This window comes from Pithys albifrons, chromosome 12, assembly GCF_047495875.1.
Source record: "Pithys albifrons albifrons isolate INPA30051 chromosome 12, PitAlb_v1, whole genome shotgun sequence".
Classification (NCBI taxonomy): Eukaryota; Metazoa; Chordata; class Aves; order Passeriformes; family Thamnophilidae; genus Pithys; species Pithys albifrons.
The window spans coordinates 20,230,881-20,258,451 of NC_092469.1; the positions used below are offsets into that span (position 1 = coordinate 20,230,881).

At 49.3% G+C, this 27,571-nt stretch overlaps 1 protein-coding gene across 2 annotated transcripts in view; it reads left to right on the plus strand.

The window, feature by feature from the left end:
• BANP (BTG3 associated nuclear protein) overlaps nt 1-27,571 on the plus strand; it is a 99,187-nt gene that overhangs the window by 7,739 nt on the left and 63,877 nt on the right. For both annotated transcript variants that reach the window (XM_071567306.1, XM_071567305.1), the window contains exons 2-6: nt 7,789-7,920; nt 8,743-8,837; nt 9,998-10,197; nt 22,373-22,495; nt 23,682-23,857. In XM_071567306.1, coding sequence (XP_071423407.1) covers nt 7,851-7,920; nt 8,743-8,837; nt 9,998-10,197; nt 22,373-22,495; nt 23,682-23,857 — 664 coding nt within the window. In that variant the 5' untranslated portion in view covers nt 7,789-7,850. The remainder of the gene's footprint in view (nt 1-7,788; nt 7,921-8,742; nt 8,838-9,997; nt 10,198-22,372; nt 22,496-23,681; nt 23,858-27,571) is intronic.

Genomic DNA, 27,571 nt, shown 5'->3' on the forward strand with positions numbered 1-27,571 from the left:
CCTGATCTTTGGCTGAACCAAAGCTGCCTGGATGTTACTGCACTAAAGTGTTAAAGTGAAATATTTCTGTAGCTTTACTGGGAGATTTCCTTGCAACACAGTTTTCACTTGCCTTTTAAGATGGATGGAAAATAAGGATGAAAGCTGAAGAGATGCTAAGAAAGATAATTCTCCTTTGTAGTTTTTGGTGGTAATAAAGAAGAGTAAATCTGATCTCTTCCCTCTAAGAACTGATTTTCTGCCTCCCATTCTGATGGATTGGTAATTCTTGTCTTTACAGTGCATTGAACCCTGTATGCTCTTAAATTGTTACTTTACCCTGTTATTCCCCCTCTGTTACAGTAACATTTATTTCTTTATTTGCACCCATTGGCTTTTTTGGGCATCAGGAATTAGTGTGGGAAGGCTCCACTCACCAGAGTGACTTTATCTGGGAGGAAAAGCCCCTTTGGGTTGTTTAATTGTTGCGAGTTCCTGAGCAGGACTCAGAGAGCCCTGGTGGGTCCTGAGCTGTGTCACACCTGGCAGTAACTTCCTGATTCCTCAGGCCAACATTCCCAGTTGTGGGAATGCTCAGGGAGGTGGTTGCTCTGCAGGGACCACAGGGTGCCCACAGCAGACCTGTGTCCAGATGAGCTGTGTTAGACCCTCCCCAGGAGGTTGTTCCTCGTGGAGACCTTCACATGAACAGTTTTTTGGGTGCCTTTTTGCTGGGATTCCATAGTTTGCCTCCCAGGTGGATTGAACTGAGCTGTGGGTTCTTCCTGACACAGAGACTTGAGGCTCAGAGGCCTTTTGGGCTGGTTTCCTGCAGGGATGAGGCCTCAGGGATGCTGGGTTGACTTCACTGAGCTTCAGGAGTGTTTTGTCCTCTGGGTTTCCCTGTCAGAGTGTGGGTGATCCCTGCTGGAATCCCCTCACAGCACAAGGTCATTGCAGTGCACAGAGTGTCCTCACAGGGCACTGGTTGAATATCTGCCCATCACTGGGCTGGGCTTTGGAGTCACCTGGTTTGGAGAAGTTCAAAGTGTCAGAGTTGTCCTCACAGGGCATTGATTCACTGTCAATGGTTGAATATCTGCCCATCCCTGGGCTCTGCTTTGGAGTCTCCTGGTTTGGAGAACTTCAGGAGTGTTTTGCCCTCTGGGTTTCCCTGTCAGAGGGTGGGTGATCCCTGCTGGAATCCCCTCACAGCACAAGGTCATTGCAGTGCACAGAGTGTCCTCACAGGGCACTGGTTGAATATCTGCCCATCACTGGGCTCTGCTTTGGAGGCACCTGGTTTGGAGAACTTCAGGAGTGTTTTGCCCTCTGGGTTTCCCTGTCAGAGGGTGGGTGATCCCTGTCCTGGAATATCCTCAGCACAAGGTCATTGCAGTGCACAGAGTGTCCTCACAGGGCATTGATCCACTGGCACTGGTTGAGTATCTGCCCATCACTGGGCTGGTCTTTGGAGTCACCTGGTTTGGAGAACTTCAAAGTGTCAGTCAGAGTTGTCCTCACAGGGCATTGATTCACTGGCACTGGTTGAATATCTGCCCATCACTGGACTTGGCTTTGTGGTCACCTGGTTTGGAGAACTTCAAAGTGTCAGTCAGAGTTGTTGGAGGAAAAGGACCTTGGAGGATGAGGATAGTGGAGGATGAGGGTAGTGGAGGATGAGGATGGTGGGCTTTTAAATGCTGGGCTAATTCATTGGCTAAACTCATTCAAGGGGAATGGCTTCCTGTGATGGTTTGCTCCAGGCTTTCCCTGCTAACCAGGGGATGGATTAGATGGGATTTTGGGAAGGAATTCCTGGCTGGGAGGGTGGGCAGGCCCTGGCACAGGTGCCCAGACAAGCTGTGGCTGCCCCATCCCTGGGAGTGTCCAAGGCCAGGTTGGAGCAACCTGGGGCAGTGGGAGGTGTCCCTGCCCATGGCAGGGGGTGGGATGGGATGAGCTTTAATGTCCCTTCCAATCCAGATCATTCCAGGATTCCAAATGTGGTTCTATAACAGAGATTATATTTGTGACAGAAATGACATATGTGACAATTTGCCCTAATTGATTTCAAAGTGGAATGAAGAAGAGGAAAAACATCTGGGGCTTGGGCAGAGGCAAATGTCACCCTTCAGAGCTTTTCTCACACAATCAGCATCAAATATTTGCCATTGTTGGAGCAGGACACAAGTTGGTTTATTCATCAATAGCACTGACAGGTGTTGTCCAGGAGAAGCATCAGCTGCTCCAGAAGAGAAGGCCAATAAACACTCCAATAGACTTTGGAAAATATATATTTTTTAAAAAAAACCCATACTGTTTACCCTCTCTAATTAGTGTAAGAGACAAGATTTGTGTTTTGTGCCTGTTTGTTGGATGGGTTGGATTATCCACCTGGGAATGCTGCCCCAGGACCTTGGGAAGCCATCAGATGTTGTTTGTTTACAAGGGGCTGCTCAGCAGAATTATTCTGAATTGCTGTTTTAAAAGAGATCAATTCAATTCAATTAAACTCGTGTGTGGAAAAGCTAATCTGGAATTCAGGTGAATTTAATTTAGTTGCTTACAAACATTAATTTACTTAATTAAACAGGGGCGGATTTAATTCTGTGTTAAGTGTATCAATTCTGAGGGAGAGTATGGGCAGATATTTAGTGCAATTTCTCTAATCTGCTTTAGATTTGTACCTTCAGTTGTCTGTGATGGGTTTTTCTGAGTGCTCCAGTGCTGGACCCACCTCCAAGCAAGTGGTTGTAGGGAATGGTTGAAGCTTCTTGAGGCAACATGAGGGAATTTTACCTGTGGGTTTTGCCCCACAGGGACAGTGTCTGGTGGGTGTTTCAGGGGAGGGACCCACAGTGGGGACAGGGGGACAGTGAAAGCTGCTCTGGGGATGGGCTGTGGGACCCAGAGCTCTGAGGGCTCACTGAGGTGTCACAGAATCCCCAAATCCCTGAGGCTGGAAAAGCCCTTCAGGATCAGAGCCCACCCTGTGCTCGATGCCCACCTTGGCCCCCTGCCCAGAGTGCCACATCCAGCCATTCCTTGGGCACCTCCAGGGCTGGGCACTCCAAACCTCCCTGGGCAGCCCCTTCCAGTGCCTGACCACCCTTTCCATGGGGAAATTCCTCCTGATGTCCAACCTAAAGCTCCCCTGGGACTGTTCCCTCTGCTCCTGTCCCTGTTCCTGGAGCAGATCCCGACCCCCTGTCCCAGCTCCCCCCTCCTGGCAGGGATTGCAGAGCCAGAAGGTCCCCCCTGAGCCTCCTTTTCTCCAGCTGAGCCCCCCCAGCTCCCTCAGCCCCTCCTGCTGCTCCAGCCCCTTCCCAGCTCCATTCCCTGGACATTCTCCAGCCCCCCAATGTCTGTCCTGGAGGGACCCAGGGCTGTCCCCAGCCCTGAAGTCACTCAGTAGTGCCAGCACAGGGACAGTCACTTTGCCACTGGTGGCCTTTCTGCCCACCTGGGCTCAGCTCACCCTCTGGCACCAGCACCCCAGGCCCTTTCCCAGCATTCCAGCCATTCTTTTCCAAGCCTTGTTGTGGCCCAAGGGCAGGACCCAGCACTTCTTCCCCTTGTTGTCCATCCCATGGATCCAGCTGTGCCATCTGAGGGCACTCAGGGCTGGAGCTGGAGAGGAGGTGGGAGGAAATCAGGACTCACCATAACCTGTTTCTGGTGTTTTCTTTGGGTGGGAGGAAATCCCTCCAGGACTCACCATAACCTGTTTTTGATGGTTTTTGGGGTAAGAGGTGGGAGGAAATCCCTCCAGGACTCACCATAACCTGGTTTTGGTGTTTTCATTGGGTGGGAAGTGGGAGGAAATCCCTCCAGAACTCACCATAACCTGGTTTTGATGGTTTTTTTGGGTAAGAGGTGGGAGGAAAGCCATCCAGTGCACACCTTAACCTGGTTTTGGTGTTTTCATTGGGTGGGAAGTGGAAGGAAATCCCTCCAGGACTCACCATAACCTGCTTTTGATGGTTTTTGGGGTAAGAGGTGGGAGAAAATCCCTCCAGGACTCACCATAACCTGCTTTTGATGTTTTCTTTTGGGTAAGAGGTGGGAGGAAATCCCTCCAGTGCACACCTTAACCTGCTTTTGGTGTTTTCATTGGGTGGGAGGTGGAAGGAAATCCCTCCAGAACTCACCATAACCTGGTTTTGGTGTTTTCTTTGTATGGGAGGAAATCCCTCCAGGACTCACCATAACCTGCTTTTGGTGTTTTCATTGGATGAGAGTCAAAGGAGCCTCTTCCAACCCCAGAACCCCCCAGAGAAATGCTGAATTCAACGTAGATCCACCTTGGCTGGCCAAGACTTCCTGTAGCTGATGTTTTAATGGGATACTTTCCATTGCCTGGCAGAACCTGTCTCCTATTCCCTCCCCCAGAAAAGGGCAAATTGACTATAAAATCCCTCTCTGTTGGTCCAACTTCCACATGGTGGTGGTGGGAGGAAAAGTGGGCACGTTCCTGGTGTGGTTTATCCTCAGCTTCCTGCTAATATTTCTCTTTTATAACTTAATATCTGCCCCAGGTCAGTGCCAATGTACATACACTTAATTTAGAATTAATGGGGACTGGAGTTTCATCCAGAAGAAAGAAAGTAGGAAAATAAAAAGGCAGGGAATGTGGAGCAAATTTCAGGAAAAGAGATGCAGAAATGCTGGTAAATACTTCACTGGGTAGAATATGTGGGAACCATATTGGCAGAATTATTCTTAGCTTGTTGACTGCAGGGTTTTGAAGCTGATAAACTCCTCTTAACTCTCATCCTGTTCAGTTTTATCAGGATTTGCCCTTGGTTCTGAAAGCAAGGTCAGCCCACTGCTAAAATTCCCTGCTCTGAATTGAAATGGTGATTTGGAAAGGGGCATTTTATGCAGGCTGTGATATCTGCAGTGGCTGCAGCTTCCTTGGACACCCCTTTCCTAAGCAAATCCCAGCACTAGTCCCAGATTCATTTATTTTCCTTGTCTTTTCCTCCAGGAGCTCCCTGTGGCAGCAGAAGGGAATTCTGTCCTGCCTGCTGGGACTGGTGTCCATCAGGAGGGGACTGATGGCCCCGGGGTGGCTCTGAGTGAGGGAAACTGCAGGGAATTCGTTTAACTGGCAGTAAATGTTGATGTTCTGCAGCCACATTGCTGGGGGTGTGTTGTCCCAGCCCTGTCTGGGGGTTGTGCCCTCGTTTCAGGGCTCAGGGGCAGAAGGTTGGGCTGTTTCTGGTGTGAGGTTGGACACTTTGTGAGGTGAGAGAGGTGGAGAACAGGTGTTGAAGTGTGAAATGACTCTGGGTTTGGGCTGAATAAGGTTTAATTCGCTGCTTTTTGGTAGTTAATTTTGAAGGCACATGGTCTGATTCTTGGGGTGTTCTGTGCAGAACCAGGAGCTGGACTTCAGTCCTTGTGGGTCCCTTCAGACTCAGGATTTTCTGTGATTTTCTGATAAATCTGTGCAGCACATGAAGTGTTAAAGCAGCTTTAAACCAACCCACTGCAATTCCTTCAGAATGCTTTAAAAAGTACTGATATATTTGTAGCTATGGCTGATTTAACCACAACACATCAGTGAAAACTCAATCCCTGTAAATCCCATTTTTAGCAGTTGGGGTTTGTTCTAATTTGGCCTTTTTTAGTGGATGTTCTTCCCTCAGTCTGGGGGATGCTCAACCCTCCAGGCAGAGAGTGGATGGTGAACTGGCTGGTCTGTGCTGTCCAGGCAGCAGCAATTTCCCAGGAATGGCTCATGGAATGTGCCAGGGCCAGGTTGGACCCGGCCCCAGAATTCCCAATAACTCATTGCTGGCAGTGCTGGGGCTTTGGGAAAACACTTTGGAGTCCTTTGAGATGGGCTTGCTCAGGATTCCTCCCTAAAAATGTATCCTCCACCTGTCTGGCTTAATGGATTTCGTGTGCTCAAGTGGAAGAGGGAAGGAGGAAAATCTGTGTCAGCATTAAGGGATGAGGGATCATTTCCAGTAAACCTCAAAGTGTCTCTCTGGTGTTTTTTACTTCAGGTTCAAAAGGGCAAAAATCCACTGATCTCTTGGTATTCCTTGTCCATCCCTTCCTAAACTGTGGGAAAGCACAGAAATGAGTGATTCCAGTGATTTAAATTCAATTTTACAGGCTGAAGGTTTCTCTCAAAACACTAATAAATAACCTTGACAGAGAATTCCAAGGGAGAAGGCTGAGAAATATTTTGGCTTTAAAATCAGGACCCTGTTCTGAAAATGGTTTTGTAGAAAAACCAGACAAGTTCATAACCAAGAAAACAGTCAGGTTGTGCTTCAAGTTCTGGTTTAATTAGCTGGGAGGGACCTTGTTCTCACCGAATTTGGGCAGATTTTAGAGGCCTGTTAAGGTACAAATGTGGATTTGCAGCAATTGCAAATCTGACATGGCTTGGGAGCTTCATGTGCTTCATGAAGATTAAATAGCAAAGTCTGATCACTTCCAGGAACCAAGTCATGATTTGTAGGTTAAAACTTTGCAGTTCAGGAATGGTCTTGCATGTTCTTAGACCTTCTAAAGCAAAAAGAAAACATTTCACTTTGGATTTTCTGCTAAAGAGCTGCCAAGTCTGTGAGCCTGAAGGTCCTGTTTGTCCACTGGGGCAGTGCAGGAAGGTGGGTCAGCAAAGCTGGAGCTGAGGGTTGACTGAGCAGGATTGATCTCCTGCTGCAGGTGCTGCAGCTCCAGCAGAGCTCAGCTCTGGGATGGAGTCTCAGGTCTGTGTTAACCCTCTCCCTGCTGCTCTGGGATGGAATCCCAGGTCTGTGTTAACCCTCTCCCTGCTGCTCTGGGATGGAATCCCAGATCTGTGTTAACCCTCTCCCTGCTGCTCTGGGATGGAATCCCAGGTCTGTGTTAACCCTCTCCCTGCTGCTCTGGGATGGAATCCCAGGCCTGTGTTAACCCTCTCCCTGCTGCTCTGGGATGGAGTCTCAGGTCTGTGTTAACCCTCTCCCTGCTGCTCTGGGATGGAATCCCAGGTCTGTGTTAACCCTCTCCCTGCTGCTCTGGGATGGAATCCCAGGTCTGTGTTAACCCTCTCCCTGCTGCTCTGGGATGGTGTCTCAGGTCTGTGTTAACCCTCTCCCTGCTGCTCTGGGATGGAATCTCCATGGACACCACTGGGTTGGCCATTCCTTTGGGAGCTGGAGAAGGGACTGGAGCACAAGTGCTGTGGGGAGAGGCTGAGGGAGCTGGGGGTGTTCAGCCTGGAGAAGAGGAGGCTCAGAGGTGACCTCAGCACTGTCTGGAACTGCCTGAAGGGAAGTTCTGGCCGGGTGGGGGTTGGTCTCTTCTCCCAGGCACTCAGCAATAGGACAAGGGGGCACGATGGGCTCAAGCTCTGCCAGGGGAAATTGAAGTTGGAGAGCAGAAAAAACTTCTTTGCAGAGAGAGTGCTCAGGGATTGGAATGGGCTGCCCAGAGAGGGGGTGGATTCCCCATCCCTGGAGGTTTTGAAACTGAGCTTGGCCGTGGCACTGAGTGCCATGATCTGGTAAAGGGACTGGAGTTGGACCAAGGGTTGGACTTGATGATCTGGGAGGTGTTTTCCCACCCAACTGATTCTATGATTCTATTCTATGATTCCTTCTGGAGCAGCAGAGGAGCCCTCAGGCTGCTGTGTGGGCTCTGTTAACCCTCTCTCTCCCTGCTGCTCTGGGATGGAACATCCATGGACACCACTGGGTTGGCCATTCCTTTGGGAGCTGACCCTCCTCCTGGAGCAGCAGAGGAGCCCTCAGGTTGCTGGGTGGGCTCTGTTAACCCTCTCTCTCCCTGCTGCTCTTCCAGGGGTGCATGCCCTGCCTGCCCTGGGCCCTCAGTGCTGTGTGACACTCTGCAGCTGCTTCTGGATGATGTCAGAGCAGGATCTGTCAGATGCTGTGCAGATTGCAGTGGAGGACCTGACTTCAGATGACCCAGGTACCTTCCCAGCAAAACCCCTGCTGAGCTTTGCCTGGAAACACAAACCAACCTGCAAACCTTCCTCCAAAATGTGCTCCTTAAGGTCACAGCCCACATTTTCAGTAGCTGCCCTTGTGTGTGTTCAAACCCTTTAGATCAGATTATTTTGTTTATTTTAATTTCTTTTAAAGGCTTAATTGCCTGGATTTTTTTTTCTGTGCAGGGGTAGGTCAGTCCCAAAAACTGAATGAAGTGTGACCTCCTGCAGTGTTTTGTTTCTCCAGACCAGATCTATGGTTTAGGCTTTCCCTCAAGTGGGAGCTGCCACCCATCTATTAGGAATTGTTGTTTTACTTCTAAAACAGTTTCTCTCCTACATTATTATAATTCTTTGTGCAGTAAAATAGATGCTGTGACATCCCTTGGTAGGGGCTTGACCCACTAAGCAAAAATCCACTGAGATCAGCTCTGGGTGTTGATCCTCTGTGGCCACTGCAAAGGAGGGACTGAGAGCAGTAACTGCAGTGGTGGAAAACAGAAACACACACCAAAAAACTGCTTTGCTGACATAAAATGAAGAAGTTTCTTCAGGAATGTTCTCAGAGAGCTGGAGGAGAGGGTGGGACCTGCCCATTCCAGCCTTGCTGAGGTTCAGGGTTTGCAGGTAGAGAAACAAACCCATTGTCAGGCACTGAAAACAAACCCAAGGGAATGGAAAAGAATCCGTTCAATGTGTTAATTGGATACATTTGGCATTCTTTAGTTTTCTCCTGCTCTGTGCTCTGTCTGAGCCCTGCCCAGCTGTGTTGGCAGCCCTGGCAGTGCCCTCTTCCCTTGCAGTTGTGCTGGAGAACCACGAGGTGGCAGAGGACGATGTGGAACCTGCTCTGAAGCGGCAGCGCATCGAGATCAACTGCCAGGACCCCTCCATCAAGGTAACAGTGCTGGGAAACCACTGAGATTCACTTGCTGCAGCAAACACATTCCAAGAATGCAAAATAAACTGTTTGTCCGTCCTGCTGGGATTGTTCATGGCCTTCCTGTGGGTGCCTGTTCCTTTTTGTGCCTGAATTTTACAATCTGGGGGATTGTTTAGGTGAGGAGTTTTAGATGCAATTTAAAATATCTGAATAATTTCAGTGACTCAAACATCACTAAGACAGGTTTGCTGATAGAGACAAACTCGAGCATGTATTTCTATTACAATTTGTAAATCCTTTCAGCACGTTTTAAATTATTTGAAGTTAACCACATTCTTCTAAAACAATTGATGTTTGGTTCAGGCTCAGTAGCTCAGAACTTCCCCTGCTGTTCTCACTACTTTGCTTTAGGGTTGTTTTTTGTCCTGGAGCTTAATTTATGACTAATCTTTTACACCACACACATTAAATAGTGTGTAATTGTGCATTTTCAGAAGGCTCAGGGCACCTGGAGCTCTGTTGGCAGAGCAGCAGCCCCAGAACCCGCCGTGGCTTGGGGTGTCTTTGAGTGCAGAGCCACAAGATGGCACAGCTGCTGTTTGCAAAACTTCCCTTTAAGGGCCTGTTTTCCCAAGAGAACCTGAGGGGAATATGTTTTCTTTTGCAAAAGATTGCTTAGGAAGACTGATTTTATTTATTTGCTTTCCTTGATTTGCTGCTGAGGGGGAAAGTGAAGTGAGGGGCATTAATTGTGTTGATAGAATTTCCAGTGCAATCATCTGAGTTTATCTGTTTGGGCAGGAAGAAGACTTAGTTATCTTCATCCAGGAGGGTGCATTGATAGATTTATAATCCTTCTGTTTTCACATGTGGAATGGAAGGCTTTGGCACATCCCTGGAAGTGACTTTGTGGTGGATGAACTCATCCCTACAAAGTGCTTAGGTGCAAATGCCTTTGGCTCGGGAGCTCTTGGCTCCTCACTAAAGGGCTGGATGAGTCTGGGGATGCTGAAAGGCTCCTGGATGTCATCAGGTTTGAACATGGCTGAGTTTTGTCCCTTCTAATTCCTTTGGAATCGCTTCCCAGTCACGTTTTTCCAGAGCTTCCTCCTGCCCGTGTCGCCGGAGATAAATCCCTGTTTGAGTTGAGTTTCCTTTGCCTCCTCCCCGTGCAGTCCTTCCTGTACTCCATCAACCAGACCATATGCCTGAGGCTGGACAGCATCGAGGCCAAGCTGCTGGCCCTGGAGGGCACCTGCAAATCCCTGGAGGAGAAGCTGGACCTGGTGATGAACAAGCAGCACAGCCCCATCCAGGTGCCCATGGTGGCCGGGTCCCCACTGGGTGCCACCCAGACCTGCAACAAAGTGCGCTGGTAAGGACCCCTCCTTCCCTCCTCCCCTCCCCTCCTTCCCTCCTCCCCTCCCCTCCCCTCCTTCCCTCCTCCCCTCCCCTCCCTTTCCCTCCCCTCCCTTCTATCCCTCCCTTCCCTTCCCTCCCCTCCCTTCTATCCCTCCCTTCCCTTCCCTTCCCTTCCCTTCCCTTCCCTTCCCTTCCCTTCCCTTCCCTTCCCTTCCCTTCCCTTCCCTTCCCTTCCCTTCCCTTCCCTTCCCTTCCCTTCCCTTCCCTTCCCTTCCCTTCCCTTCCCTTCCCTTCCCTTCCCTTCCCTTCCCTTCCCTTCCCTTCCCTTCCCTTCCCTTCCCTTCCCTTCCCTTCCCTTCCCTTCCCTTCCCTTCCCTTCCCTTCCCTTCCCTTCCCTTCCCTTCCCTTCCCTTCCCTTCCCTTCCCTTCCCTTCCCTTCCCTTCCCTTCCCTTCCCTTCCCTTCCCTTCCCTTCCCTCCCCACTGAGCCCATCCAACAACAGCCCATTTGGAGCACAAGTGCCGTGGAGAGAGGCTGAGGGAGCTGGGGGTGTTCAGCCTGGAGAAGAGGAGGCTCAGAGGTGACCTCAGCACTGTCTGGAACTCCCTGAAGGGAAGTTCTGGCCAGGTGGGGGTTGGTCTCTTCTCCCAGGCACTCAGCAATAGGACAAGGGGGCACGATGGGCTCAAGCTCTGCCAGGGGAAATTGAAGTTGGAGAGCAGAAAAAACTTCTTTGCAGAGAGAGTGCTCAGGGATTGGAATGGGCTGCCCAGAGAGGGGGTGGATTCCCCATCCCTGGAGGTTTTTCAGCTGAGCTTGGCCGTGGCACTGAGTGCCATGATCTGGTAAAGGGACTGGAGTTGGCCCAAGGGTTGGACTTGATGATCTGGGAGGTCTTTTCCAACCCAACTGATTCTGTGATTTCCTGCTGTCTGCAGAGCTGTCAGGACCTTGGTAGGCTGTTCTGGAGGTGGAATTCATTTATCTTGGAGGTGTTTCTGTGCTGATGTTGCTCAGAGTGAGACTGGGCCAGTTTGCAGCTCTCACATTTCCCTCTGACTTGGAGCAACCTCCTCCTCCATCCTCTGGGGAAACCTCAGGCAGGTCTTTCAGGCCTGCTTGGCTTTTATTTATGTAGCTGCTTTGACTTAATGAGTTCATCATCATCCTAATTGCTTCTCATTTTACTTCTATTCACCAGAAATACAATGGAGTTTGTTTTATGGGCTTGTTTTCTGAAGGCTCCTGCTAGAAAAATAGCTGTGCTTATTTTGGAGTGAGAAGCTGGAGATGGAAAATCTGGTGCATAATCTCATGCACTCTGATGAAAGAGCAGGCTTGACCTGCAGTCCCTTTGTGTAAGAGTTGCCTAATATGGTTTGAAATACCTAAATCTTGATGTTCCTGTCATTTTCCTGTGGAGATGATTCCAGACACAGGAAGCTGTTTATCAAAATACTCTTTTCTCTAATAATTTTTCCCTCCTCTTTCATATTTTCGTAGCTAGAGAACACTTAATGCTTCTTTAAATAACTGCTATTTATTCTCCATTACAAAAGTGTGTAGGCATTGAATTTTTCTTTAAAATAGGTGCCTTTTATTCTGCTTTTGAGAGATTCCCAGTCCTACACTGAAAAGGTCAGTTGTGGCCAAGTTCTGTAAGACAATAATTAAAGCCCGTGGAATAAACTGCCTCAGAGAGCAATAACTGCAGGATCACACCAGTGTTCTTCCTAAATACTCTTTTATCAGTAGTTATTTCTTAAAGAACCTTCTTTAAATCTGGGCTGGGGGGGTTTTTTGTTGTTATTTTAGAACTTTTCAGGTTCTTGTGCATCAGCTGAACTTGGTGGGGTTTGTGCACAGAAGACTTGAGGAACCTTCTCAGAAAGAAATGGCCCCTTTGGGACCCTATGAATTCATGTTCAGGGAATGTTTTCCTCTGTTCATTGGACTGCTTGGAGTTTCTTCAGGGTTTTATCAGCTCTGAGGCCCCTTTGGGACCCTATTAATTAATGTTCAGGGAATGTTTTCCTCTGTACATTGGACTGCTTGGAGTTTCTTCAGGGATTTATCAGCTCTGAGCTGCTCTGGTTTGGTGTTCTTGCATCTCTGTAACCACCACCACCAACCCCTCCTGTGTGTTAATGGTGAACTGGACATTTAATCTTTTACTTGGAGTGCACAGATTTTTTTCTGGCAGCTTCTCAGACAGCCTGAGTGTAAACTTAGACAGAGATCTTGAAGATTCTCTGCCCCAAATATTTGTTGGTGTTGCTGTGAAGTTGCACAGGGTGAACCTGTGGTGCCAATAAAGCACTGAGGGCTTTTTGTCCTGAGCAGGCTGTGCCCTGTGGGACTCAAGAGAAAATAGAGCTGGATGTGTTTGACTTGGCACTGGTGCCCCTGCAGTTGCCCAGGGACAGAATGTTTGCCTGAATTCTTGTGTCTCATTCATAAAATCCTTGGCCCTTGTTGATTAGTGCCAATTAAAGCCTGTTCTGCTTTATCAGCTCTCTTCCAGCACAGAAGGCAGAGTGGAGCTTCCACTTGGAGTGTGCTCATGGAATCCTGGACTGGTTTGGGTTGGAAGGACCTTAAAGCCCATCCAGTTCCCCCCTGCCATGGGCAGGGACAGCTCCCACTATCCCAGGATGCTCCATCCTGGCTTTGGGCCCTCCCAGGGATGGGGCAGCCACAGCTCCTTTTTTTCCTCCATAAAACCTTTAGGAAAACAACCCCAACCTCAAGAAATATAACCAAGGTGTTGGTAACAAAGACCTAAACCAGCCAGAATTCTATTTTTTTAATTTTCATGTATTTCTTTTTTTTTTCCTGTGAGTTACAAACCCCTTGACCAACTCAATTGCATTTTTATCAGAAGCATTTTTCTAGATGATAATAAACTATCTCCTATGCTAATTCAGAATTTGGGGAAGAACAGTAATTCCTCAGCCCTTATCACTGCTGGGGGCTGTTCATTCCCTGCTGGCTCTCACTCACCTCTGTCCTGTGTTCCCTGCAGTGCATCCCATAACTCAGCAGGTGATGGAAACCACTCTCCAAGTTTCATTTCTGGCTAATTTTCCTTTCCTTTTATTTCATTCAGTGGTCAATGAATTCCTGTTATAAACCTTCAGGATTTTTGCTGCCTTTAACTGAAATGAGGAGCCAGTTGTGCCTTCCTGGCAATACCTGAGGACCCTCAATTTGCAGGAATGTTTTATCTGATTTATTTGAAGTAGCCAGTTGAAAACAAAGCCTGGCTTGAGGAGTGGAGTGTCCTGCAAGATGTAAGGTTTATTTTCAAGCTGCAGGTACATTCCTCAGCCTGCTGGGAGCCTGAGCTCACACGTGGAGCTCCAGGCCTGGAAAAACATTTCCCTGGAAGCAGCTGCAGCTCTGGAGGCAGCTCAGGGTGGTGTTGGGGGTGAGAGGGAGTGCAGGGACTGAGTCAGCACTTTGGGGGGTGAATTTGGGTTGGAGGAGCTTTGCAGTCCAGCAGGTTGTCTGTCAGGAATTCCTGCCCCTCTCTGAGCACTCCTGGTTTATTTTTCCAGCCTTTCCAGGGCTCCTCCAGCAGCGTTTTTAGTGCAAGAACTGCAGAGTGGCACAAAAGCACAAACGGCCTTTTGTCACTGCTTGGGATCAGCAATTCCAGCCCTTCCCTCTCTGCCATCACTCAGCAGTGCAGGGAGCAAACTTGGATTGGAATTCCCAGCCCAGCTGTCCCATCTGGAGCTTCCCCAGTGCCAGTCCCATCTCCTGGGGGTTTCCTCCAGGTCTGGGAGGAAGGAGCTGAAGGAAAACATCCCAATTGTCTGGGCTCCATTTTCACCCCCATCGTTGTGGTCACAGTGGGGAACAAAGTCAATATATTGGAGATCATCTCTGAAACTTCCTGACTTCCCAGGATTTGACCCCCTTTTTATGGATTTGAACCTTCTGTTTGGAGTCTCAAGGGTTTTTAAAGAGCACAGAAATGGAACCAAATCTTGATATTTTTGATAAATTTTGCCAAAATGGGGTTTTGACTGAGGGAGTCAGAACTTGAAGTGGTAATTGCATTTATTGGGCCCCAAAGGTGTTACTTTTCAGGCCTTTGGGGGCCTCTGTGTTTGGTTCTGCTGTTGAACAGATAAAGGGTTCTTTTCTCTGATGTTTGAACACCCTCCCTGTGCTCAGGCTGAGGGTGTGGAATGTCTTGTGTGCTGTTGTGACCTGGAGGAGGTTGGGGACCATCCCCTTCCTGCCTGCACTGAGCAGCATTCCAGTCTGGGGGAATTACTGGGGCATGAGGTCTGGAAGTGGGTGGATAAACCCCAAATTCCTTCTGGAATTGCACTTGCCACGTTTATCTGCAAATTACTGTTCTGTCTTGCCTTCAAAAATTCAATTCATGAAACAAAACTAATGAATTAAAGTAATTATTTGATTATCTGTCAGCCCCTCTTTTCCTTATCCTGCTCATTTCAGTTTCTTTGGCTTTGCTAGGAAAGAAAGCCCCAAATTTGACATATTTGATTCCCTGAAAACCCTGACAGTTCTTTCCAAAGTCTCCTAATTTGTCACCAAACTTGTCAACCTCAACCTCTGGAGAGTCCCAGGGGTTTGTTTTACCCACATGGAGAATTCCCTGCTGGGAATCAAATGAACTTCTGTGATCCTTTCTGGCCAATCCAACCTTGGCTTGAAAACAGTGGCTGTGATTTTGATCCATTTAGAATTCCCACAGGACCAAGAAGTGGCATCTTGGAATTGAGCAGCTCGTCCAGCAGCGTTTCTGTCGGAATTCCACATTCCATTATTGCTGCACTGAGATATTGGGGAGCCAAATGTTTAGGAATTTGGTGTTGGGATGTGATAAATGGAGCAGCACAGTCTGACTTGCAGACAAGCCCTTGGGGGGAGAGTGCAAGGTCAGGCAGGGCATTCAGAGAACAATTAATGGAGCAGCTCAGCTGGGCTGGGAGAGTTCAGGAATTCCTGAGTGGATGGGATGGGACTGAGGCTGGAAAACTCTGCACACTGAGCAAGGGTTGAACTGGGAGTTCGTTCTCCCAAGCCCAATTTTTTTTCTGAAGTGAGTGATTTCTCAGGAAATAACCATTTATAAAAGTCCAGTGATTCAAGTGAGAGCCAGGCAAGGGCTGAGCAGTGGATGCAAAATGTGTGGCTTGGCCCCTTCTAATTGTGGTGTTTCAAATGTGCCTGTGAGGCTCAAAACATTAAAAAGGAACTCTGGAAAAGTGAGATTTTGAATTCTTAAATAGAATATGCACTGAAAATCAAACTGCAGGTGCTGAAGTTCCTTCAGGTGTCAGAGGTGGTTCCAAGGTTTGGGATTTTGCTCCTGCCCAGGGAATCCTGCAGTGGATATTCCTGGTTGTTACTCTGAGCCCATAATTGCTGGGAAATCCTTTAATCTGGGAGGTTTGAAGGGTAAGAAATAATTCATAATCACCCTGGACCACCTGTGGGAAAACATTTTGTTTATTCCCACTCTGCTGAAATGCAGGACCTTTGGATTTGGGACCTCAGTGAGTCCCTTTGGCTTCATTTGAGCACCAACATCCCTTAATAGTGAGGATTTCTGGGAAGGGGAGAGGAGGAATTCCTGGGAACCAGGTGGGATTTGAGTTTCCACACAGATTAGGGGGGGTCTAATTAATGTCTAAGAACATTTCAACCCAATGTTAGTGGTATTAAAATACTAAAATTCCTCCACAGATGAATTCCAGGGAAAGCAGGCCATGAATTCCATGTTTCCAGGAGCACAGGCAGCCTCTGCATTCCAGGAATTAAGGGAAGGTGCAGGACTTGGAGTTTGGCTCACATGGCTCGTGTTTCTCCTCCTGCCTAAAGAAACAATTAAAATAATTACTGTAGTTAATGACAGTGGGCAGGTTTTACCTCCTGGATGTTGTAAAATGGGATTATAGTTTAGTGAAAGTCAAAAAATCTTAATATCTCCACAAAATTAAGTGTGTATTTTAAGGAGTAATTTATTCAGCATATAATAAACAGAAGGGGGCAGAAAAGCCTTATATATTATTTTGGGTTCCAGCCTTGAGATCTTAAATATTTCAAATGTTCCACTTGCTGGGAGTTTGAAAATCCAGCAGGAAGAAACTGTTGCTGTGAGTTGGGTGTTTGATTCTGTGAGTGCAGCAGGAGGAAGGAGGGAAGAGGAAATCAGGCAATGAATCAGTGGGTTAAAGGGCAAGACTTCCCCTGCCTGTGGAAGTGGAAGAGTTAGAAATTAGGTTATAAAAGTTTAGAAATTGTCTTCTGAAATAACCTGCCCACCAGTTCACAGCAGTTTAAAGTACCAGCAATTCTGGGTTTAGAAGTTGCAAACCCAACTGCACTTCTTTTGGAAAATAATACACAGTGATGTGGTTTTAAAAGTGGTTTTGGAGAGTCCCAGATTTGCTTGGATGGAAAAGAGCAGAAAGTGGATTCAGGATTTCCCAGGGATGAAATGACCCAAACTGGGTGATCTTCAGGGTCTTTTGCAGCCTCTCTGGTTCTGTGCCATCTCTCAAGGTTGGTCAGGTGGCAAAGAGCCAGAGGCCCATCTGCCTCCTCTGGCAGCAGATGCCATTTAACTGATGCATTTCCAGCCCTGAAAAACACCCTGGTTGGAATCTGAGTGTCTTTCCAAACAGAATTTTTTCCTTTTTGGGGAACTACATTTTTGCATATCTTTAGCTCAGTCCCTTTGTTCCATAGCACAGGGTGGAGCAGGAGGCAGGAAATCTGCTCCTAATAACCTTTAGATTGGATTCTTGAGTGGCATTTCTCAAAATGCCTTCAGGGCATCTGGAAATTCCACATTCAGTCCCAGCTGGGAGCAGCATCCTTGGCCTTCCCAGAGAAACTTTGGGTGGTGGCAAATGGGCAGGGCTGGCTGGAAAGGCAGGAAAATAGAGGTACCTGCTGGGAATTCCCTACAAACTGCTGTGTTTGCAGGATGTGCTGTGGGATTATCTCAGTTTGTGTTTGCAGGATGTGCTGTGGGATTATCTCAGTTTGTGATTGCAGGAACCTCATCTTGAATTATCTGCAGTTTGTGTTTGCAGGAACTGCTGTGGGATTATCTGTTTGTGTTTGCAGGAACTGCTGTGGGATTATCTGTTTGTGTTTGCAGGAACTGCTCTGGGATTATCTCAGTTTGGGTTTGCAGGAACTGCTGTGGGATTATCTCAGTTTGTGTTTGCAGGAACTGCTGTGGGATTATCTCAGTTTGTGTTTGCAGGAACTGCTGTGGGATTATCTGTTTGTGTTTGCAGGAACTGCTGTGGGATTATCTGCAGTTTGTGTTTGCAGGATCCTGTTCTTGGATTCTCTGCAGTTTGTGTTTGCAGGAACTGCTGTGGGATTATCTCAGTTTGGGTTTGCAGGAACTGCTGTGGGATTATCTCAGTTTGGGTTTGCAGGAACTGCTGTGGGATTATCTCAGTTTGGGTTTGCAGGAACTGCTGTGGGATTATCTCAGTTTGGGTTTGCAGGAACTGCTCTTGGATTCTCTACAGTTTGTGGGAACTGCTGTGGGATTCTCTGTGTTTGCAGGAACCTGTTCTTGGATTCTCTGCAGTTTGTGTTTGCAGGAACTGCTCTGGGATTATCTCAGTTTGGGTTTGCAGGAACTGCTGTGGGATTATCTCAGTTTGGGTTTGCAGGATCCTCTTGGATTCTCTGCAGTTTGTGTTCGCAGGAACTGGGATTCTCTGTGCAGGAACCTGCTGTGGGATTATCTCAGTTTGTGTTTGCAGGATGTGCTGTGGGATTATCTCAGTTTGTGGTTGCAGGAACCTCATCTTGAATTATCTGCAGTTTGTGTTTGCAGGAACTGCTGTGGGATTATCTCAGTTTGGGTTTGCAGGATCCTCTTGGATTCTCTGCAGTTTGTGTGCAAGTTCAAATTGGGTTTTCTCATTCCTCTTTGGACAGGGATCCTTAGCTGGGTGTGCAGAGGCAGCAGGTGCCATCAGGAGGAGGGAGGGATGAGAAGGTGCAAAGAGTGGCTGTTCTTCCAGATGAACACAAGTGGTAGTGAAAGATAAAACAGAAAAACCCCAAGGAAAACACCACACTTTAAAAACTGTCTCTGTAATTGGAAAAATATTTAGGGGTAATATAATAATTGTAACATTGCTCCAGAGCATGAACTGTACATTTGAGTGTTCATGTTCATCCCCAGCAGCAGACTGGAAAATCCCAGAGTTCAGGGGCTCATTCCCAGCCTGGCTTTCCTTAAGGATGTGCTTGGCTGGAGGCTGTGCCAGCACCACTCCAGGTCCTGCTTCCCAATTTCTCCTGAGCTGCTCCTCGGGCCGTGTCTCGGAGAACAGGGGCAAGAACTTGTCTGAAAAACTCCCTCCAAGTTTCCCCAAGTAATTGTCATCCATTTGGAGAAATGCTCTTGGTCTTGGACCTCCTGGAGGGTTTTTGCCTCTCTCCAGCTGAAGAGGAGGAGCTGCTGGGCTGGTGTTGGCAGGAGTTGTGCTCCACCAGTGGCTCTGTCACTGCAGGTTGTTGGCCATGGAAACTGAGATTAATGAGCATCTCTGACTCACACATTTCCATGCTCACTGTGACCTTTGGCAGCGAGTTTCTTATGCAAAATATAGAATGTCTACTGAAAAAAAAAAGATCAGAGGCTAAATGTGCACACTGGAAAATCATTAGTGGGAATGTTTATTTTATAGGAATATTTTCACCTGTAGTTTAACGGATTATTCAGTAAACTTAATTAAAAAAATCCCTCAATATAATGATATCTGTAGGTTTCATGCACTTCAAGCTGTGTCCAAGAACAGGCAAATTGCAGCCCCAGCCTCTCCAAGTCCTGATGCTTGTGGGGAAAGGAATATGTGAGCACACATGGAAAGTTCTGGGGCTGTGCAGACACTCTGGGCTCGGGACACACTCCCTGACCCCCTGAATGTTTTCTTTCCATCTCCTGCAGGAGGCCTGGCAGCACTCAGAGAGAGCTTTGCTTCACTTGGGATCAGGGAATCTCAGAAACTTTCCTCCTCCTTGGTGCTTTCTGTCCTTCTGTACATGAGGAATGAGTAAAGTTTCACCTCCAGTAGGAGATGGGCAGAGTGAAAGAGAACTGGGTGTAATAAGTGAGGGTGCTCTTGCTGTAATGAGTTCTGATGAATTCCTCTGGTGGATTTTGGGCAGGTTGGCCCAAGGTTCTGATTCTACATAGAATTCCATGTTTAATTTTGTGCATATTCAGCAGATTTCTCAATAAATCTGAAAGCAGAGATTAGAACTTCCCACAGGGAAGTCAGTGGGAGGCAAATTCCCATCTCCCTCTCTGGAGCTCCTGCCAGGATGGGGAGAGCTGGGAACAGGGACAGGACAGGGGGAACAGCCTCAGGCTGGGCCAGGGCAGGGACAGGGGGCACAGCACCAGGAATTTCCTCATGGAAAGGATGGTCAGGCCCTGGAAGGGGCTCCCAGGGAGGTTTGGAGTGCCCAGCCCTGGAGGTGCCCAAGGCAGGAATGTCTGGATGTGGCACTGAGTGCTCTGGGCTGGGTGACAAGGTGGGATTGGGCACAGGGTGGGCTTGATGACCTTGGAGGTGTTTCCCAACCTCAGTGATTCCATGACTCTGTGATCTGCAGGGAATGTGGTGGATCTCCCTCTCTCCTGTGTCCAAACTGGAGTCCAAGACACCCTTGGGAGACTCTCCTTTCCAAGCCCAGCCTGTGCCAGTCCCAATTATTGCTTTGCTTCTGTCCCAGCTCAAGGCTCACAGTGTTGGCTCTGCCTCAGTGTTGCCTCTTTGTCAGCAAATTCCACATCCACTGGTGTTCCATGTGGAACACTGACCAGAATTGTCCTTTCTTGGTGAACTTTCAGGATGCCTTCAGTGGAAATGTTCTCTCTTCCTCATCCAGCCTTTGACACCCTCATTCTTCATTAAACACAAGAAATTCCTTCTCCTTTGAGACTGAGAGAAAATTGAGTGACCTCATAAAACTGAACATTCCTAAAAAGAAGGCAACACCCCCCCCCCCCCAACTTCTTCCTTATTTTATTCCAGTTTTTAGTGCTGAGACTTTTTTCCAACTATAAACTTAATAAGAGCAAAATGCTAAGGACTTTCTAAATGTAATTTTATTGCATTTATCTCTGCAGTTGAAATTAATTATTCAAAGCCTTCATTAAAAAGAAGCTTTGGTAAGTGACATTTTAACCAGGCAGAAGTGATTGCAAGGAAGATGGTGATAAAGAGCAGTGGCTGAAAGGAAGTGTGAAATACTTGAATAATTTAAACTGCCCTGTAAAAGCCTTTTGGGGGCAGTTTGGGGGGTGGGATGGGACACACTGGACCATGTCTTGCTGTGGTATCAAGTCTTGGGGGGGGTTTATTCAAAAGTTTGTTGCTGGCATTGAGAAAATAGAGAGGAGTTGTCATTTTTTTAAAAAAACAGGGAATGTGTGAGTGGTTTTCCTGTGGCTAATGGAGGAGATCTTGCACCCCAAACCCTGGGGCTGCAGAGAGCAGAGAAAGGACAGAGCAGAACCCCCCCATTTATTGCCTGCTGCAGTTTAAGCTCCACATGCACATGAGGAGCTCTGGTACAGCCTGTTCTTGTCTGGGATCAGCCAAACATCTTCCAGAGCTTCCCCAGGTTTCCATCCAGCACTCATTGGCAGCCCATGAGGAATCCCATATGTTGTTGGGAACAGATGCAGTTGCTGGGAGGGGGAGGGCAGGGCATTGGAGCCTGGGCCTTCTGGAGCCAAAACCCCTCTGCTCACCCCTCTGTCTGGGCCAAAACTGGGCTCCACTCACTGTGAGCTCCTGTGGCAGGTTCTTACCTTCCCTTAGGGCTCAGGGATGGAGAATTTCCTGCTTCAGGTCTGGTGTGGACACAGGAAGGTTGCAGGGAGGGTGAGCTTTGCTGCAGCTCAAACAAACACAGCTCTGTCATCAGCTTTGTTTAGTTTGTGCTTCAGCCATTGCCAAGGGAAAATAAATGACCATCAGTCGTGTTTGAGGTGCTGGACCAGTAAAAACAAGAGTGGGCTGCTCACTGTGGGAAGCAGAGGGCAAGAGGAAAACCTCCCCTGTCACTGCAACACCAGTTTTCTTCCAAGTTCTCTGCTGAAATTCACCACGAGCAGAAACAGCCTTAACTCTCAAACCCTCAGAATATTGAGTAGTGGTGTGGGAATGATGTCAGTAATCTCTGAGATCAGATTAAATGCTAATCTGCATGTGGAGACAATTATTTGCTTCATATTTCCCTTTGCAGTACAGTGCAGACTTAGCATTTCTCTGGTTGTTCCCTTTGCATTGTCATCAGGGGGACACAGAAGGTTTTCTGTTTCGTGCTTTTCTGCTGGTTGTTTTTAGATTTTTTTGATATGTGAGAGCACAGAAGAAACAGTTTAGTCCTGTTGTTATTTGAAGTTCCAGCCTGGCCCTGTTTGCTCTGGTGCCCCTTTGCTGTGCCTGTGTCCCTTCCCTCAAAACAACACGTGTTCTTTAACCAAGCTCATCATCCAGTTTTGCAAGGAATCCTTCCAGTTTTCTTTCCCTGGGAATTACCCTCCTCAAAGTGGTGCATTCCCAGGGAAGTTGGCCACAGTACCTCTGAAAATGCTCACTCAGACTTCCCAAAGAAGAATTTGGTGGCTCTTCAGAGCTGGGATTTCCAGACTTCCCCCTGCCTGTCTCAAATTGATGAATTCTCTGTTGGACTTTACTGTAATTCCATTGGATCCATCTGTCCATCCATCCACTCATCTGTCCATCCATCGATCCCATCCATCCATCCATCCATCCATCCATCCATCCATCCATCCATCCCATCCATCCTATCCATCCCATCCATCCCATCCACTCATCCATCCATCCCATCCCATCCATCCCATCCATCCCATCTCATCCATCCACTCATCCATCCCATCCCATCCCATCCCATCCCATCCCATCCCATCCCATCCCATCCCATCCCATCCCATCCCATCCATCCATCCATCCATCCATCCATCCACCCTGTGGGAAGATGGGAGTGCTCAGAGAGGTGCAGGGATTGGGTTGGGTGGATGAGCAGCGTTGGATGCTGGAGAAGGAGCCTGGCCCAGGGGCCACCTCGGGGCTGTTCCAGTGTGTTACTGAGCACCTTTCCCCTCCCTGCCCTCTGTCCCACAGTGTTGTCCCTCAGACCACGGTGATCCTCAACAACGACCGGCAGAACTCCATCGTGGCCAAGATGGTGGGGCAGGAGGAGCCACTGAGCAGGGCAGCAGATTCCCTGGAGAACATCCTCAGCAAGTAAGCAGCATTCCCAGGAATCCTCCCCTTCTGTGCTGTCCCAGGGCAGCATCAGTGGCAAGTGCACTTTGAGGTGCCACATAAGGGATGCTCAAGGAATAGGGTGGGAAATACTGAACCGGGACATTCCCACGGAAGGGAAGGCAGCGCTTCAATCCTGGTGGGAAGGAACATCTTGGAGTACCTGGGACTGGTCCCATGTTAGCTGAGAGCTGACACTTAAAGAAAGGGTGGCCACAGCCACATCATTTTTGCTCAGTCCCTTGGGAACATTTCAAAATCCCAGCTGGAGGAGGAATATGCAGCAGCCCAGGAAGGCTTGATCCTCAATTCCATGAACCCCATGGGTCCTCTCCAGCTTGGGTTATCCTTTGATCCCATGGGATTCCTGCTGAGGGGCTGTGTGTTCCCAAAGCCCCACCCTTGCCTTGCCTCCCACTGTGGGAGTGGCAGTGACTCTGGGGGAGTGACAGTGACTCTGGGGGAGTGACAGTGACTCTGTGGGGTGACAGTGACTCTGTGGGGGTGACAGTGACTCTGGGGGAGTGACAGTGACTCTGGGGGGTGGCAGTGACTCTGTGGGGTGGCAGTGACTCTGTGGGGTGGCAGTGACTCTGTGGGAGTGACAGTGACTCTGTGGGGGTGACAGTGACTCTGGGGGGGTGACAGTGACTCTGGGAGTGACAGTGACTCTGGGAGTGACAGTGACTCTGGGGGAGTGACAGTGACTCTGAGGGGGTGACAGTGACTCTGTGGATCCTCTGGTGTTTGAGGTCATTGATGAGGGAATTGATCTGAAAGAGTTGAATGTGTATCCTTGACAGAAGAGCAGTTTGGAGTGCACCCTTAGGAAGGAATGAGTCACCTGGAGAATGTGACAGACCTTGTAGGCCATGGGATGTCCATCCATGCTTAGCTGAACTGACCAGCCAATAGTGTGATGTACACAAGGGTAGAGAAAAGGTGAAGCTGTAACTAAAAATAAAGTAGAGAAAAGGTGAAGCTGTAACTAAAAATAAAGTAGACAAAAGATGAAGCTGCAACTAAAAGTTCAAGCTCTTTGTTCTAAGCTCAAAGCTCTTTGTTCTGAGTTCAAAGCCTTCAGTTCCTGCTGCTGCCTGAACCTGTATCAGCCTCTTCTGACCACCATAACCAACTAACTACCCCACTGCCCCTGTGCCCCCAGCGCCGTGCCCGGGCGCCGGCAGAACACCATCGTGGTGAAGGTGCCAGGCCACGACGACAGCCACAACGAGGATGGCGAGAGCGGCTCTGAGGCCAGTGACTCAGTGTCCACCAGCGGCCAGGGCGGCAGCCAGAGCATCGGCAACAACGTCACCCTCATCACGCTCAACTGCGAGGGTACGTGTGCCCCCCACCCTGGCACTGCCCGTGGGCAGGGAGGGGTCAGAGAGCCCACCCGGCACTGCCTGAGGGCAGGGAGGGGTCAGAGAGCCCACCTGGCACTGCCCGTGAGCAGGGAGGGGACAGAGGGTCCACCTGGCACTGCCCGTGGGCAGGGAGGAGACAGAGGGTCCACCTGGCACTGCCCGTGGGCAGGAAGAGGTCAGAGAGTTCACCTGGCACTGCCCGAGGGCAGGGAGGGGTCAGGGGGTCCACCTGGCACTGCCCGTGAGCAGGAAGAGGTCAGAGAGTTCACCTGGCACTGCCACGTGGGCAGGGAGGGCTCAGAGAGCCCACCTGGCACTGCCCATGGGCAGGGAGGGGACAGAGGGTCCACCTGGCACTGCCCATGGGCAGGGAGGGGTCAGAGAGCCCACCTGGCACTGCCCGAGAGCAGGGAGGGACCCAGAACCCACCTGGCACTGCCCATGGGCAGGGAGGGGTCAGAGAGCCCGCCTGGCACTGGCCGTGGGCAGGGAGGGGTCAGAGAGCCCACCCGGCACTGCCCATGGGCAGGGAGGGGTCAGAGAGCCCACCTGGCACTGCCCGTGAGCAGGGAGGGACCCAGAGCCCACCTGGCACTGGCCGTGGGCAGGGAGGGGTCAGAGAGCCCACCCGGCACTGCCCAGTGGTCTCACCTCTGGGATCCTCAGGCAGGGCAGGGAAGGGGCATGGCAGGGCCCAGAGAGTGCTGGGCAATGGGGCTGTGCCCAGCTGGTCACCAGTGGTGTCCCCCAGGAGGGGTCAGTGCTGGGCCCAGTTTGGTTCAACATCTTTGTCAATGGTTTAGGTGAGGAGATGGAGTCCATCAGCAGCAAATTCGCAGACAGCACCAAGGTGGGAGGGAGTGTGGACCTGCTGGAGGGCAGGAGGGCTCTGCAGAGGGACCTGGATAGGCTGGAGAGATCTGGAGAAGGACCTGGATAGGCTGGAGAGATCTGGAGAAGGACCTGGACAGGCTGGAGAGATCTGGAGAAGGACCTGGATAGGCTGGAGGGATCTGGAGAAGGACCTGGATAGGCTGGAGGGATCTGGAGAAGGACCTGGATAGGCTGGAGGGATCTGGAGAAGGACCTGGATAGGCTGGAGGGATCTGAAGAAGGACCTGAACAGACTGGAGAGATCTGGAGAAGGACCTGGACAGGCTGGAGGGCAGGACGGAGGGATCTGGGGGGGTCAGGCTTTGCTCCAGGGCACAGGGACAGGAGGAGAGGGAAGAGGTTGGATATTGGGAAAATTTCCTCCTGCAAAGGGTGGTCAGGCATCGGAAGGGGATGCCCAGGGAGGTTTGGAGTGCCCAGCCCTGGAGGGGTCCAAGGAAGGATGGGATGTGCCCTGGGCTGGAGGACACGGTGGGCATCGGGCACAGGGTGGGCTCTGATCCTGGAGGGCTTTTCCAACAGCAGTGACTGATTCCTACAGCTCTGTCAGCTCTGCCAGGAACAAGTTGCCAACATGAGCAGGATATTTGCTGTGTAATTCCCTTTCTGGCTGGGTCTGGCACAGTCTGCACAGACAGACGTGACATTGGCCCTTTATGCCATTGCTGTACATGTAAATTTGGAAGAAACAGCTAATCCATTAATGTCCACAGATCTGATTTTCTTCAGACCTTTGGAACACTCATCCATTACAAGTCTCTGTGAGATGGATGAATGCTGTGAGAATCAGATCAGTGGTGCCCACCCTGCTGCCCTTGCCCTTGCCCAGGCTGTCACAAATGGAGTCATTAGCAAAGCAGGGCATGAGGAATAGCAGGGCTGCAGGGCACACTCCTTGTCTGCTGCAGGGAAAGGCCAAAGTCACAGCAAAAGGGAAAAAACTCTGAGCTTTCACTGTCTGGGACAGAATTTGTGAGTCAATTCTTTAGGCCTTGGTGTCTCTGAAGATGCTGAATCACAGAATGCTTTGGGTTGGAAAGGACCTTAAAGCTCATCCCATTCCACCCCCTGCCATGGACAGGGACACCTCCAACCAGCCCCATCCAACCTGGCCTTGGTGCTGATTTAAGCAAGGCCTCATGAACAGCCTCTCCTCACAACTTTCATCCTAAAATTGTGTTCTTTTGGATTTGCCTTCCACTGGAAAAAAAATAATCCTGTGAAGGACATTAGAGGCACACGAGCTTTAAATCACAGGAGATTCCAACCCTTCCTGTTCAGCACCTGTGTGGTTTCCTGGCTGGAATGAGCCCTCTCCTGCTGGAATGGGGCCACAATCCTGCCCAGGGCAGGTTTGCAGTTGGCCAAGCCATGACCTGGCACCACCCCAGAGCTGTCAGAAAACATCCTGACAGTCTCAAATATATTTCTCTAAACAGCTTCTCTGGGCACCCTGTGCCAGGGCCTCCCAATATCCCATCTATCCCTGCCCTCTGGCAGTGGGAAGCCATTCCCTGTGTCCTGTCCCTCCAGTTCCTTAGGAAGAGAGTATCAAATTAGAAATGGAACATGTATTTTTAGAGAAGATAAGGGCAAACTGCTGTGGACTGTGTGGTAATTAAAGGATGAGTAATATTTTTTCCAAGGAAAACTCTTCAGTCACGTATTGTCTCTTCATCTTGGCACCTGGAACAGCAGTTTGACAACAGTAGCATTAAATAGTGCTCAGGGTTTCCTTTCCAAGTGTGAATCCAAACAGCTCTTTGTATGGCCCAGACTTATCTGTCCCCAGGATTTTCCAGGGCATGGCAGGATCCAATCCCACATGTTGGATGAGCCTTTGCAGCCCTTCCCTGCCAAGCTCCTCATGACCAGACAGAGGCAGAATAAACCCCACCAGAACAAAAATGAGCCTTTTGTACCTTAAAACAATATTATGTGTAGCTGATGTGGAGGCACAGAGGAGAGTTCAGGAGCTGCAGGGGCTGGTTAAAGCCAAAGAAAATGGTAGAACTGGAATTGCTTTGATGGGTTTTCCCTTATTGGGAGCCAACAAATGAGTGGTGGTTCCTTCCAGGTGTCTGTCACGGTGAGGTTTGGAGTTCACAGGGGCCACTGTGTGAGGTGCAGTGTAAGGAAGAGGCAAAAACCAAGAAAAAGTGGGCAAAGCCCAAATGAACTCTTCAACCTTTCTTGTAGCACAGCTTTAAACCCCATTGCTGGACTTGTAGGTGAATCTGCAGCCCCCCTGTCACTCCCTTCCATATGTGGGATGATTGCTAATTAATAAAGTCAGTGCTCTGTAGTCCCTGCCAATTAATCACTGCCCCTGTGAACTCCAGCAGGGGCTAATTGACAGAAGCTTATTTGAAGAGATCACAGACTCATGGAATGGTTTGGCTTGGAAGGGACCTGGAAGCTCCTCTCGTTCCAACCCCCCCAACATGATGATGTTGAATCTTCTGTACATCTGCCAAAATGCTATTTCATTTCTCTAGGCAGGGAGGTTTATTTTTGTAGGTTGGGATTTGGGGTTTTCTTTAAATTTTTCAAAGATTAATTCATCTTCCTGCCTTTCTGTACCTACCAGGGGTTTGCTGCCCCTGCCAGCTCTGCCCCCAGCCTGGATAAAGGAAAACAAACACAGTGCTGGGGCAATGGGACAGGGTAATCCAAGTGTTCATGTGGGCAGGTGTGGGCTTTGTTTCCCTGGCCTGAAAGGCATGACTGGCAGCTCCCAGGGAGAGGGCAGAGCCTGGCCCTGCCTGAGGCTCACATGCCAGAGCAGGGC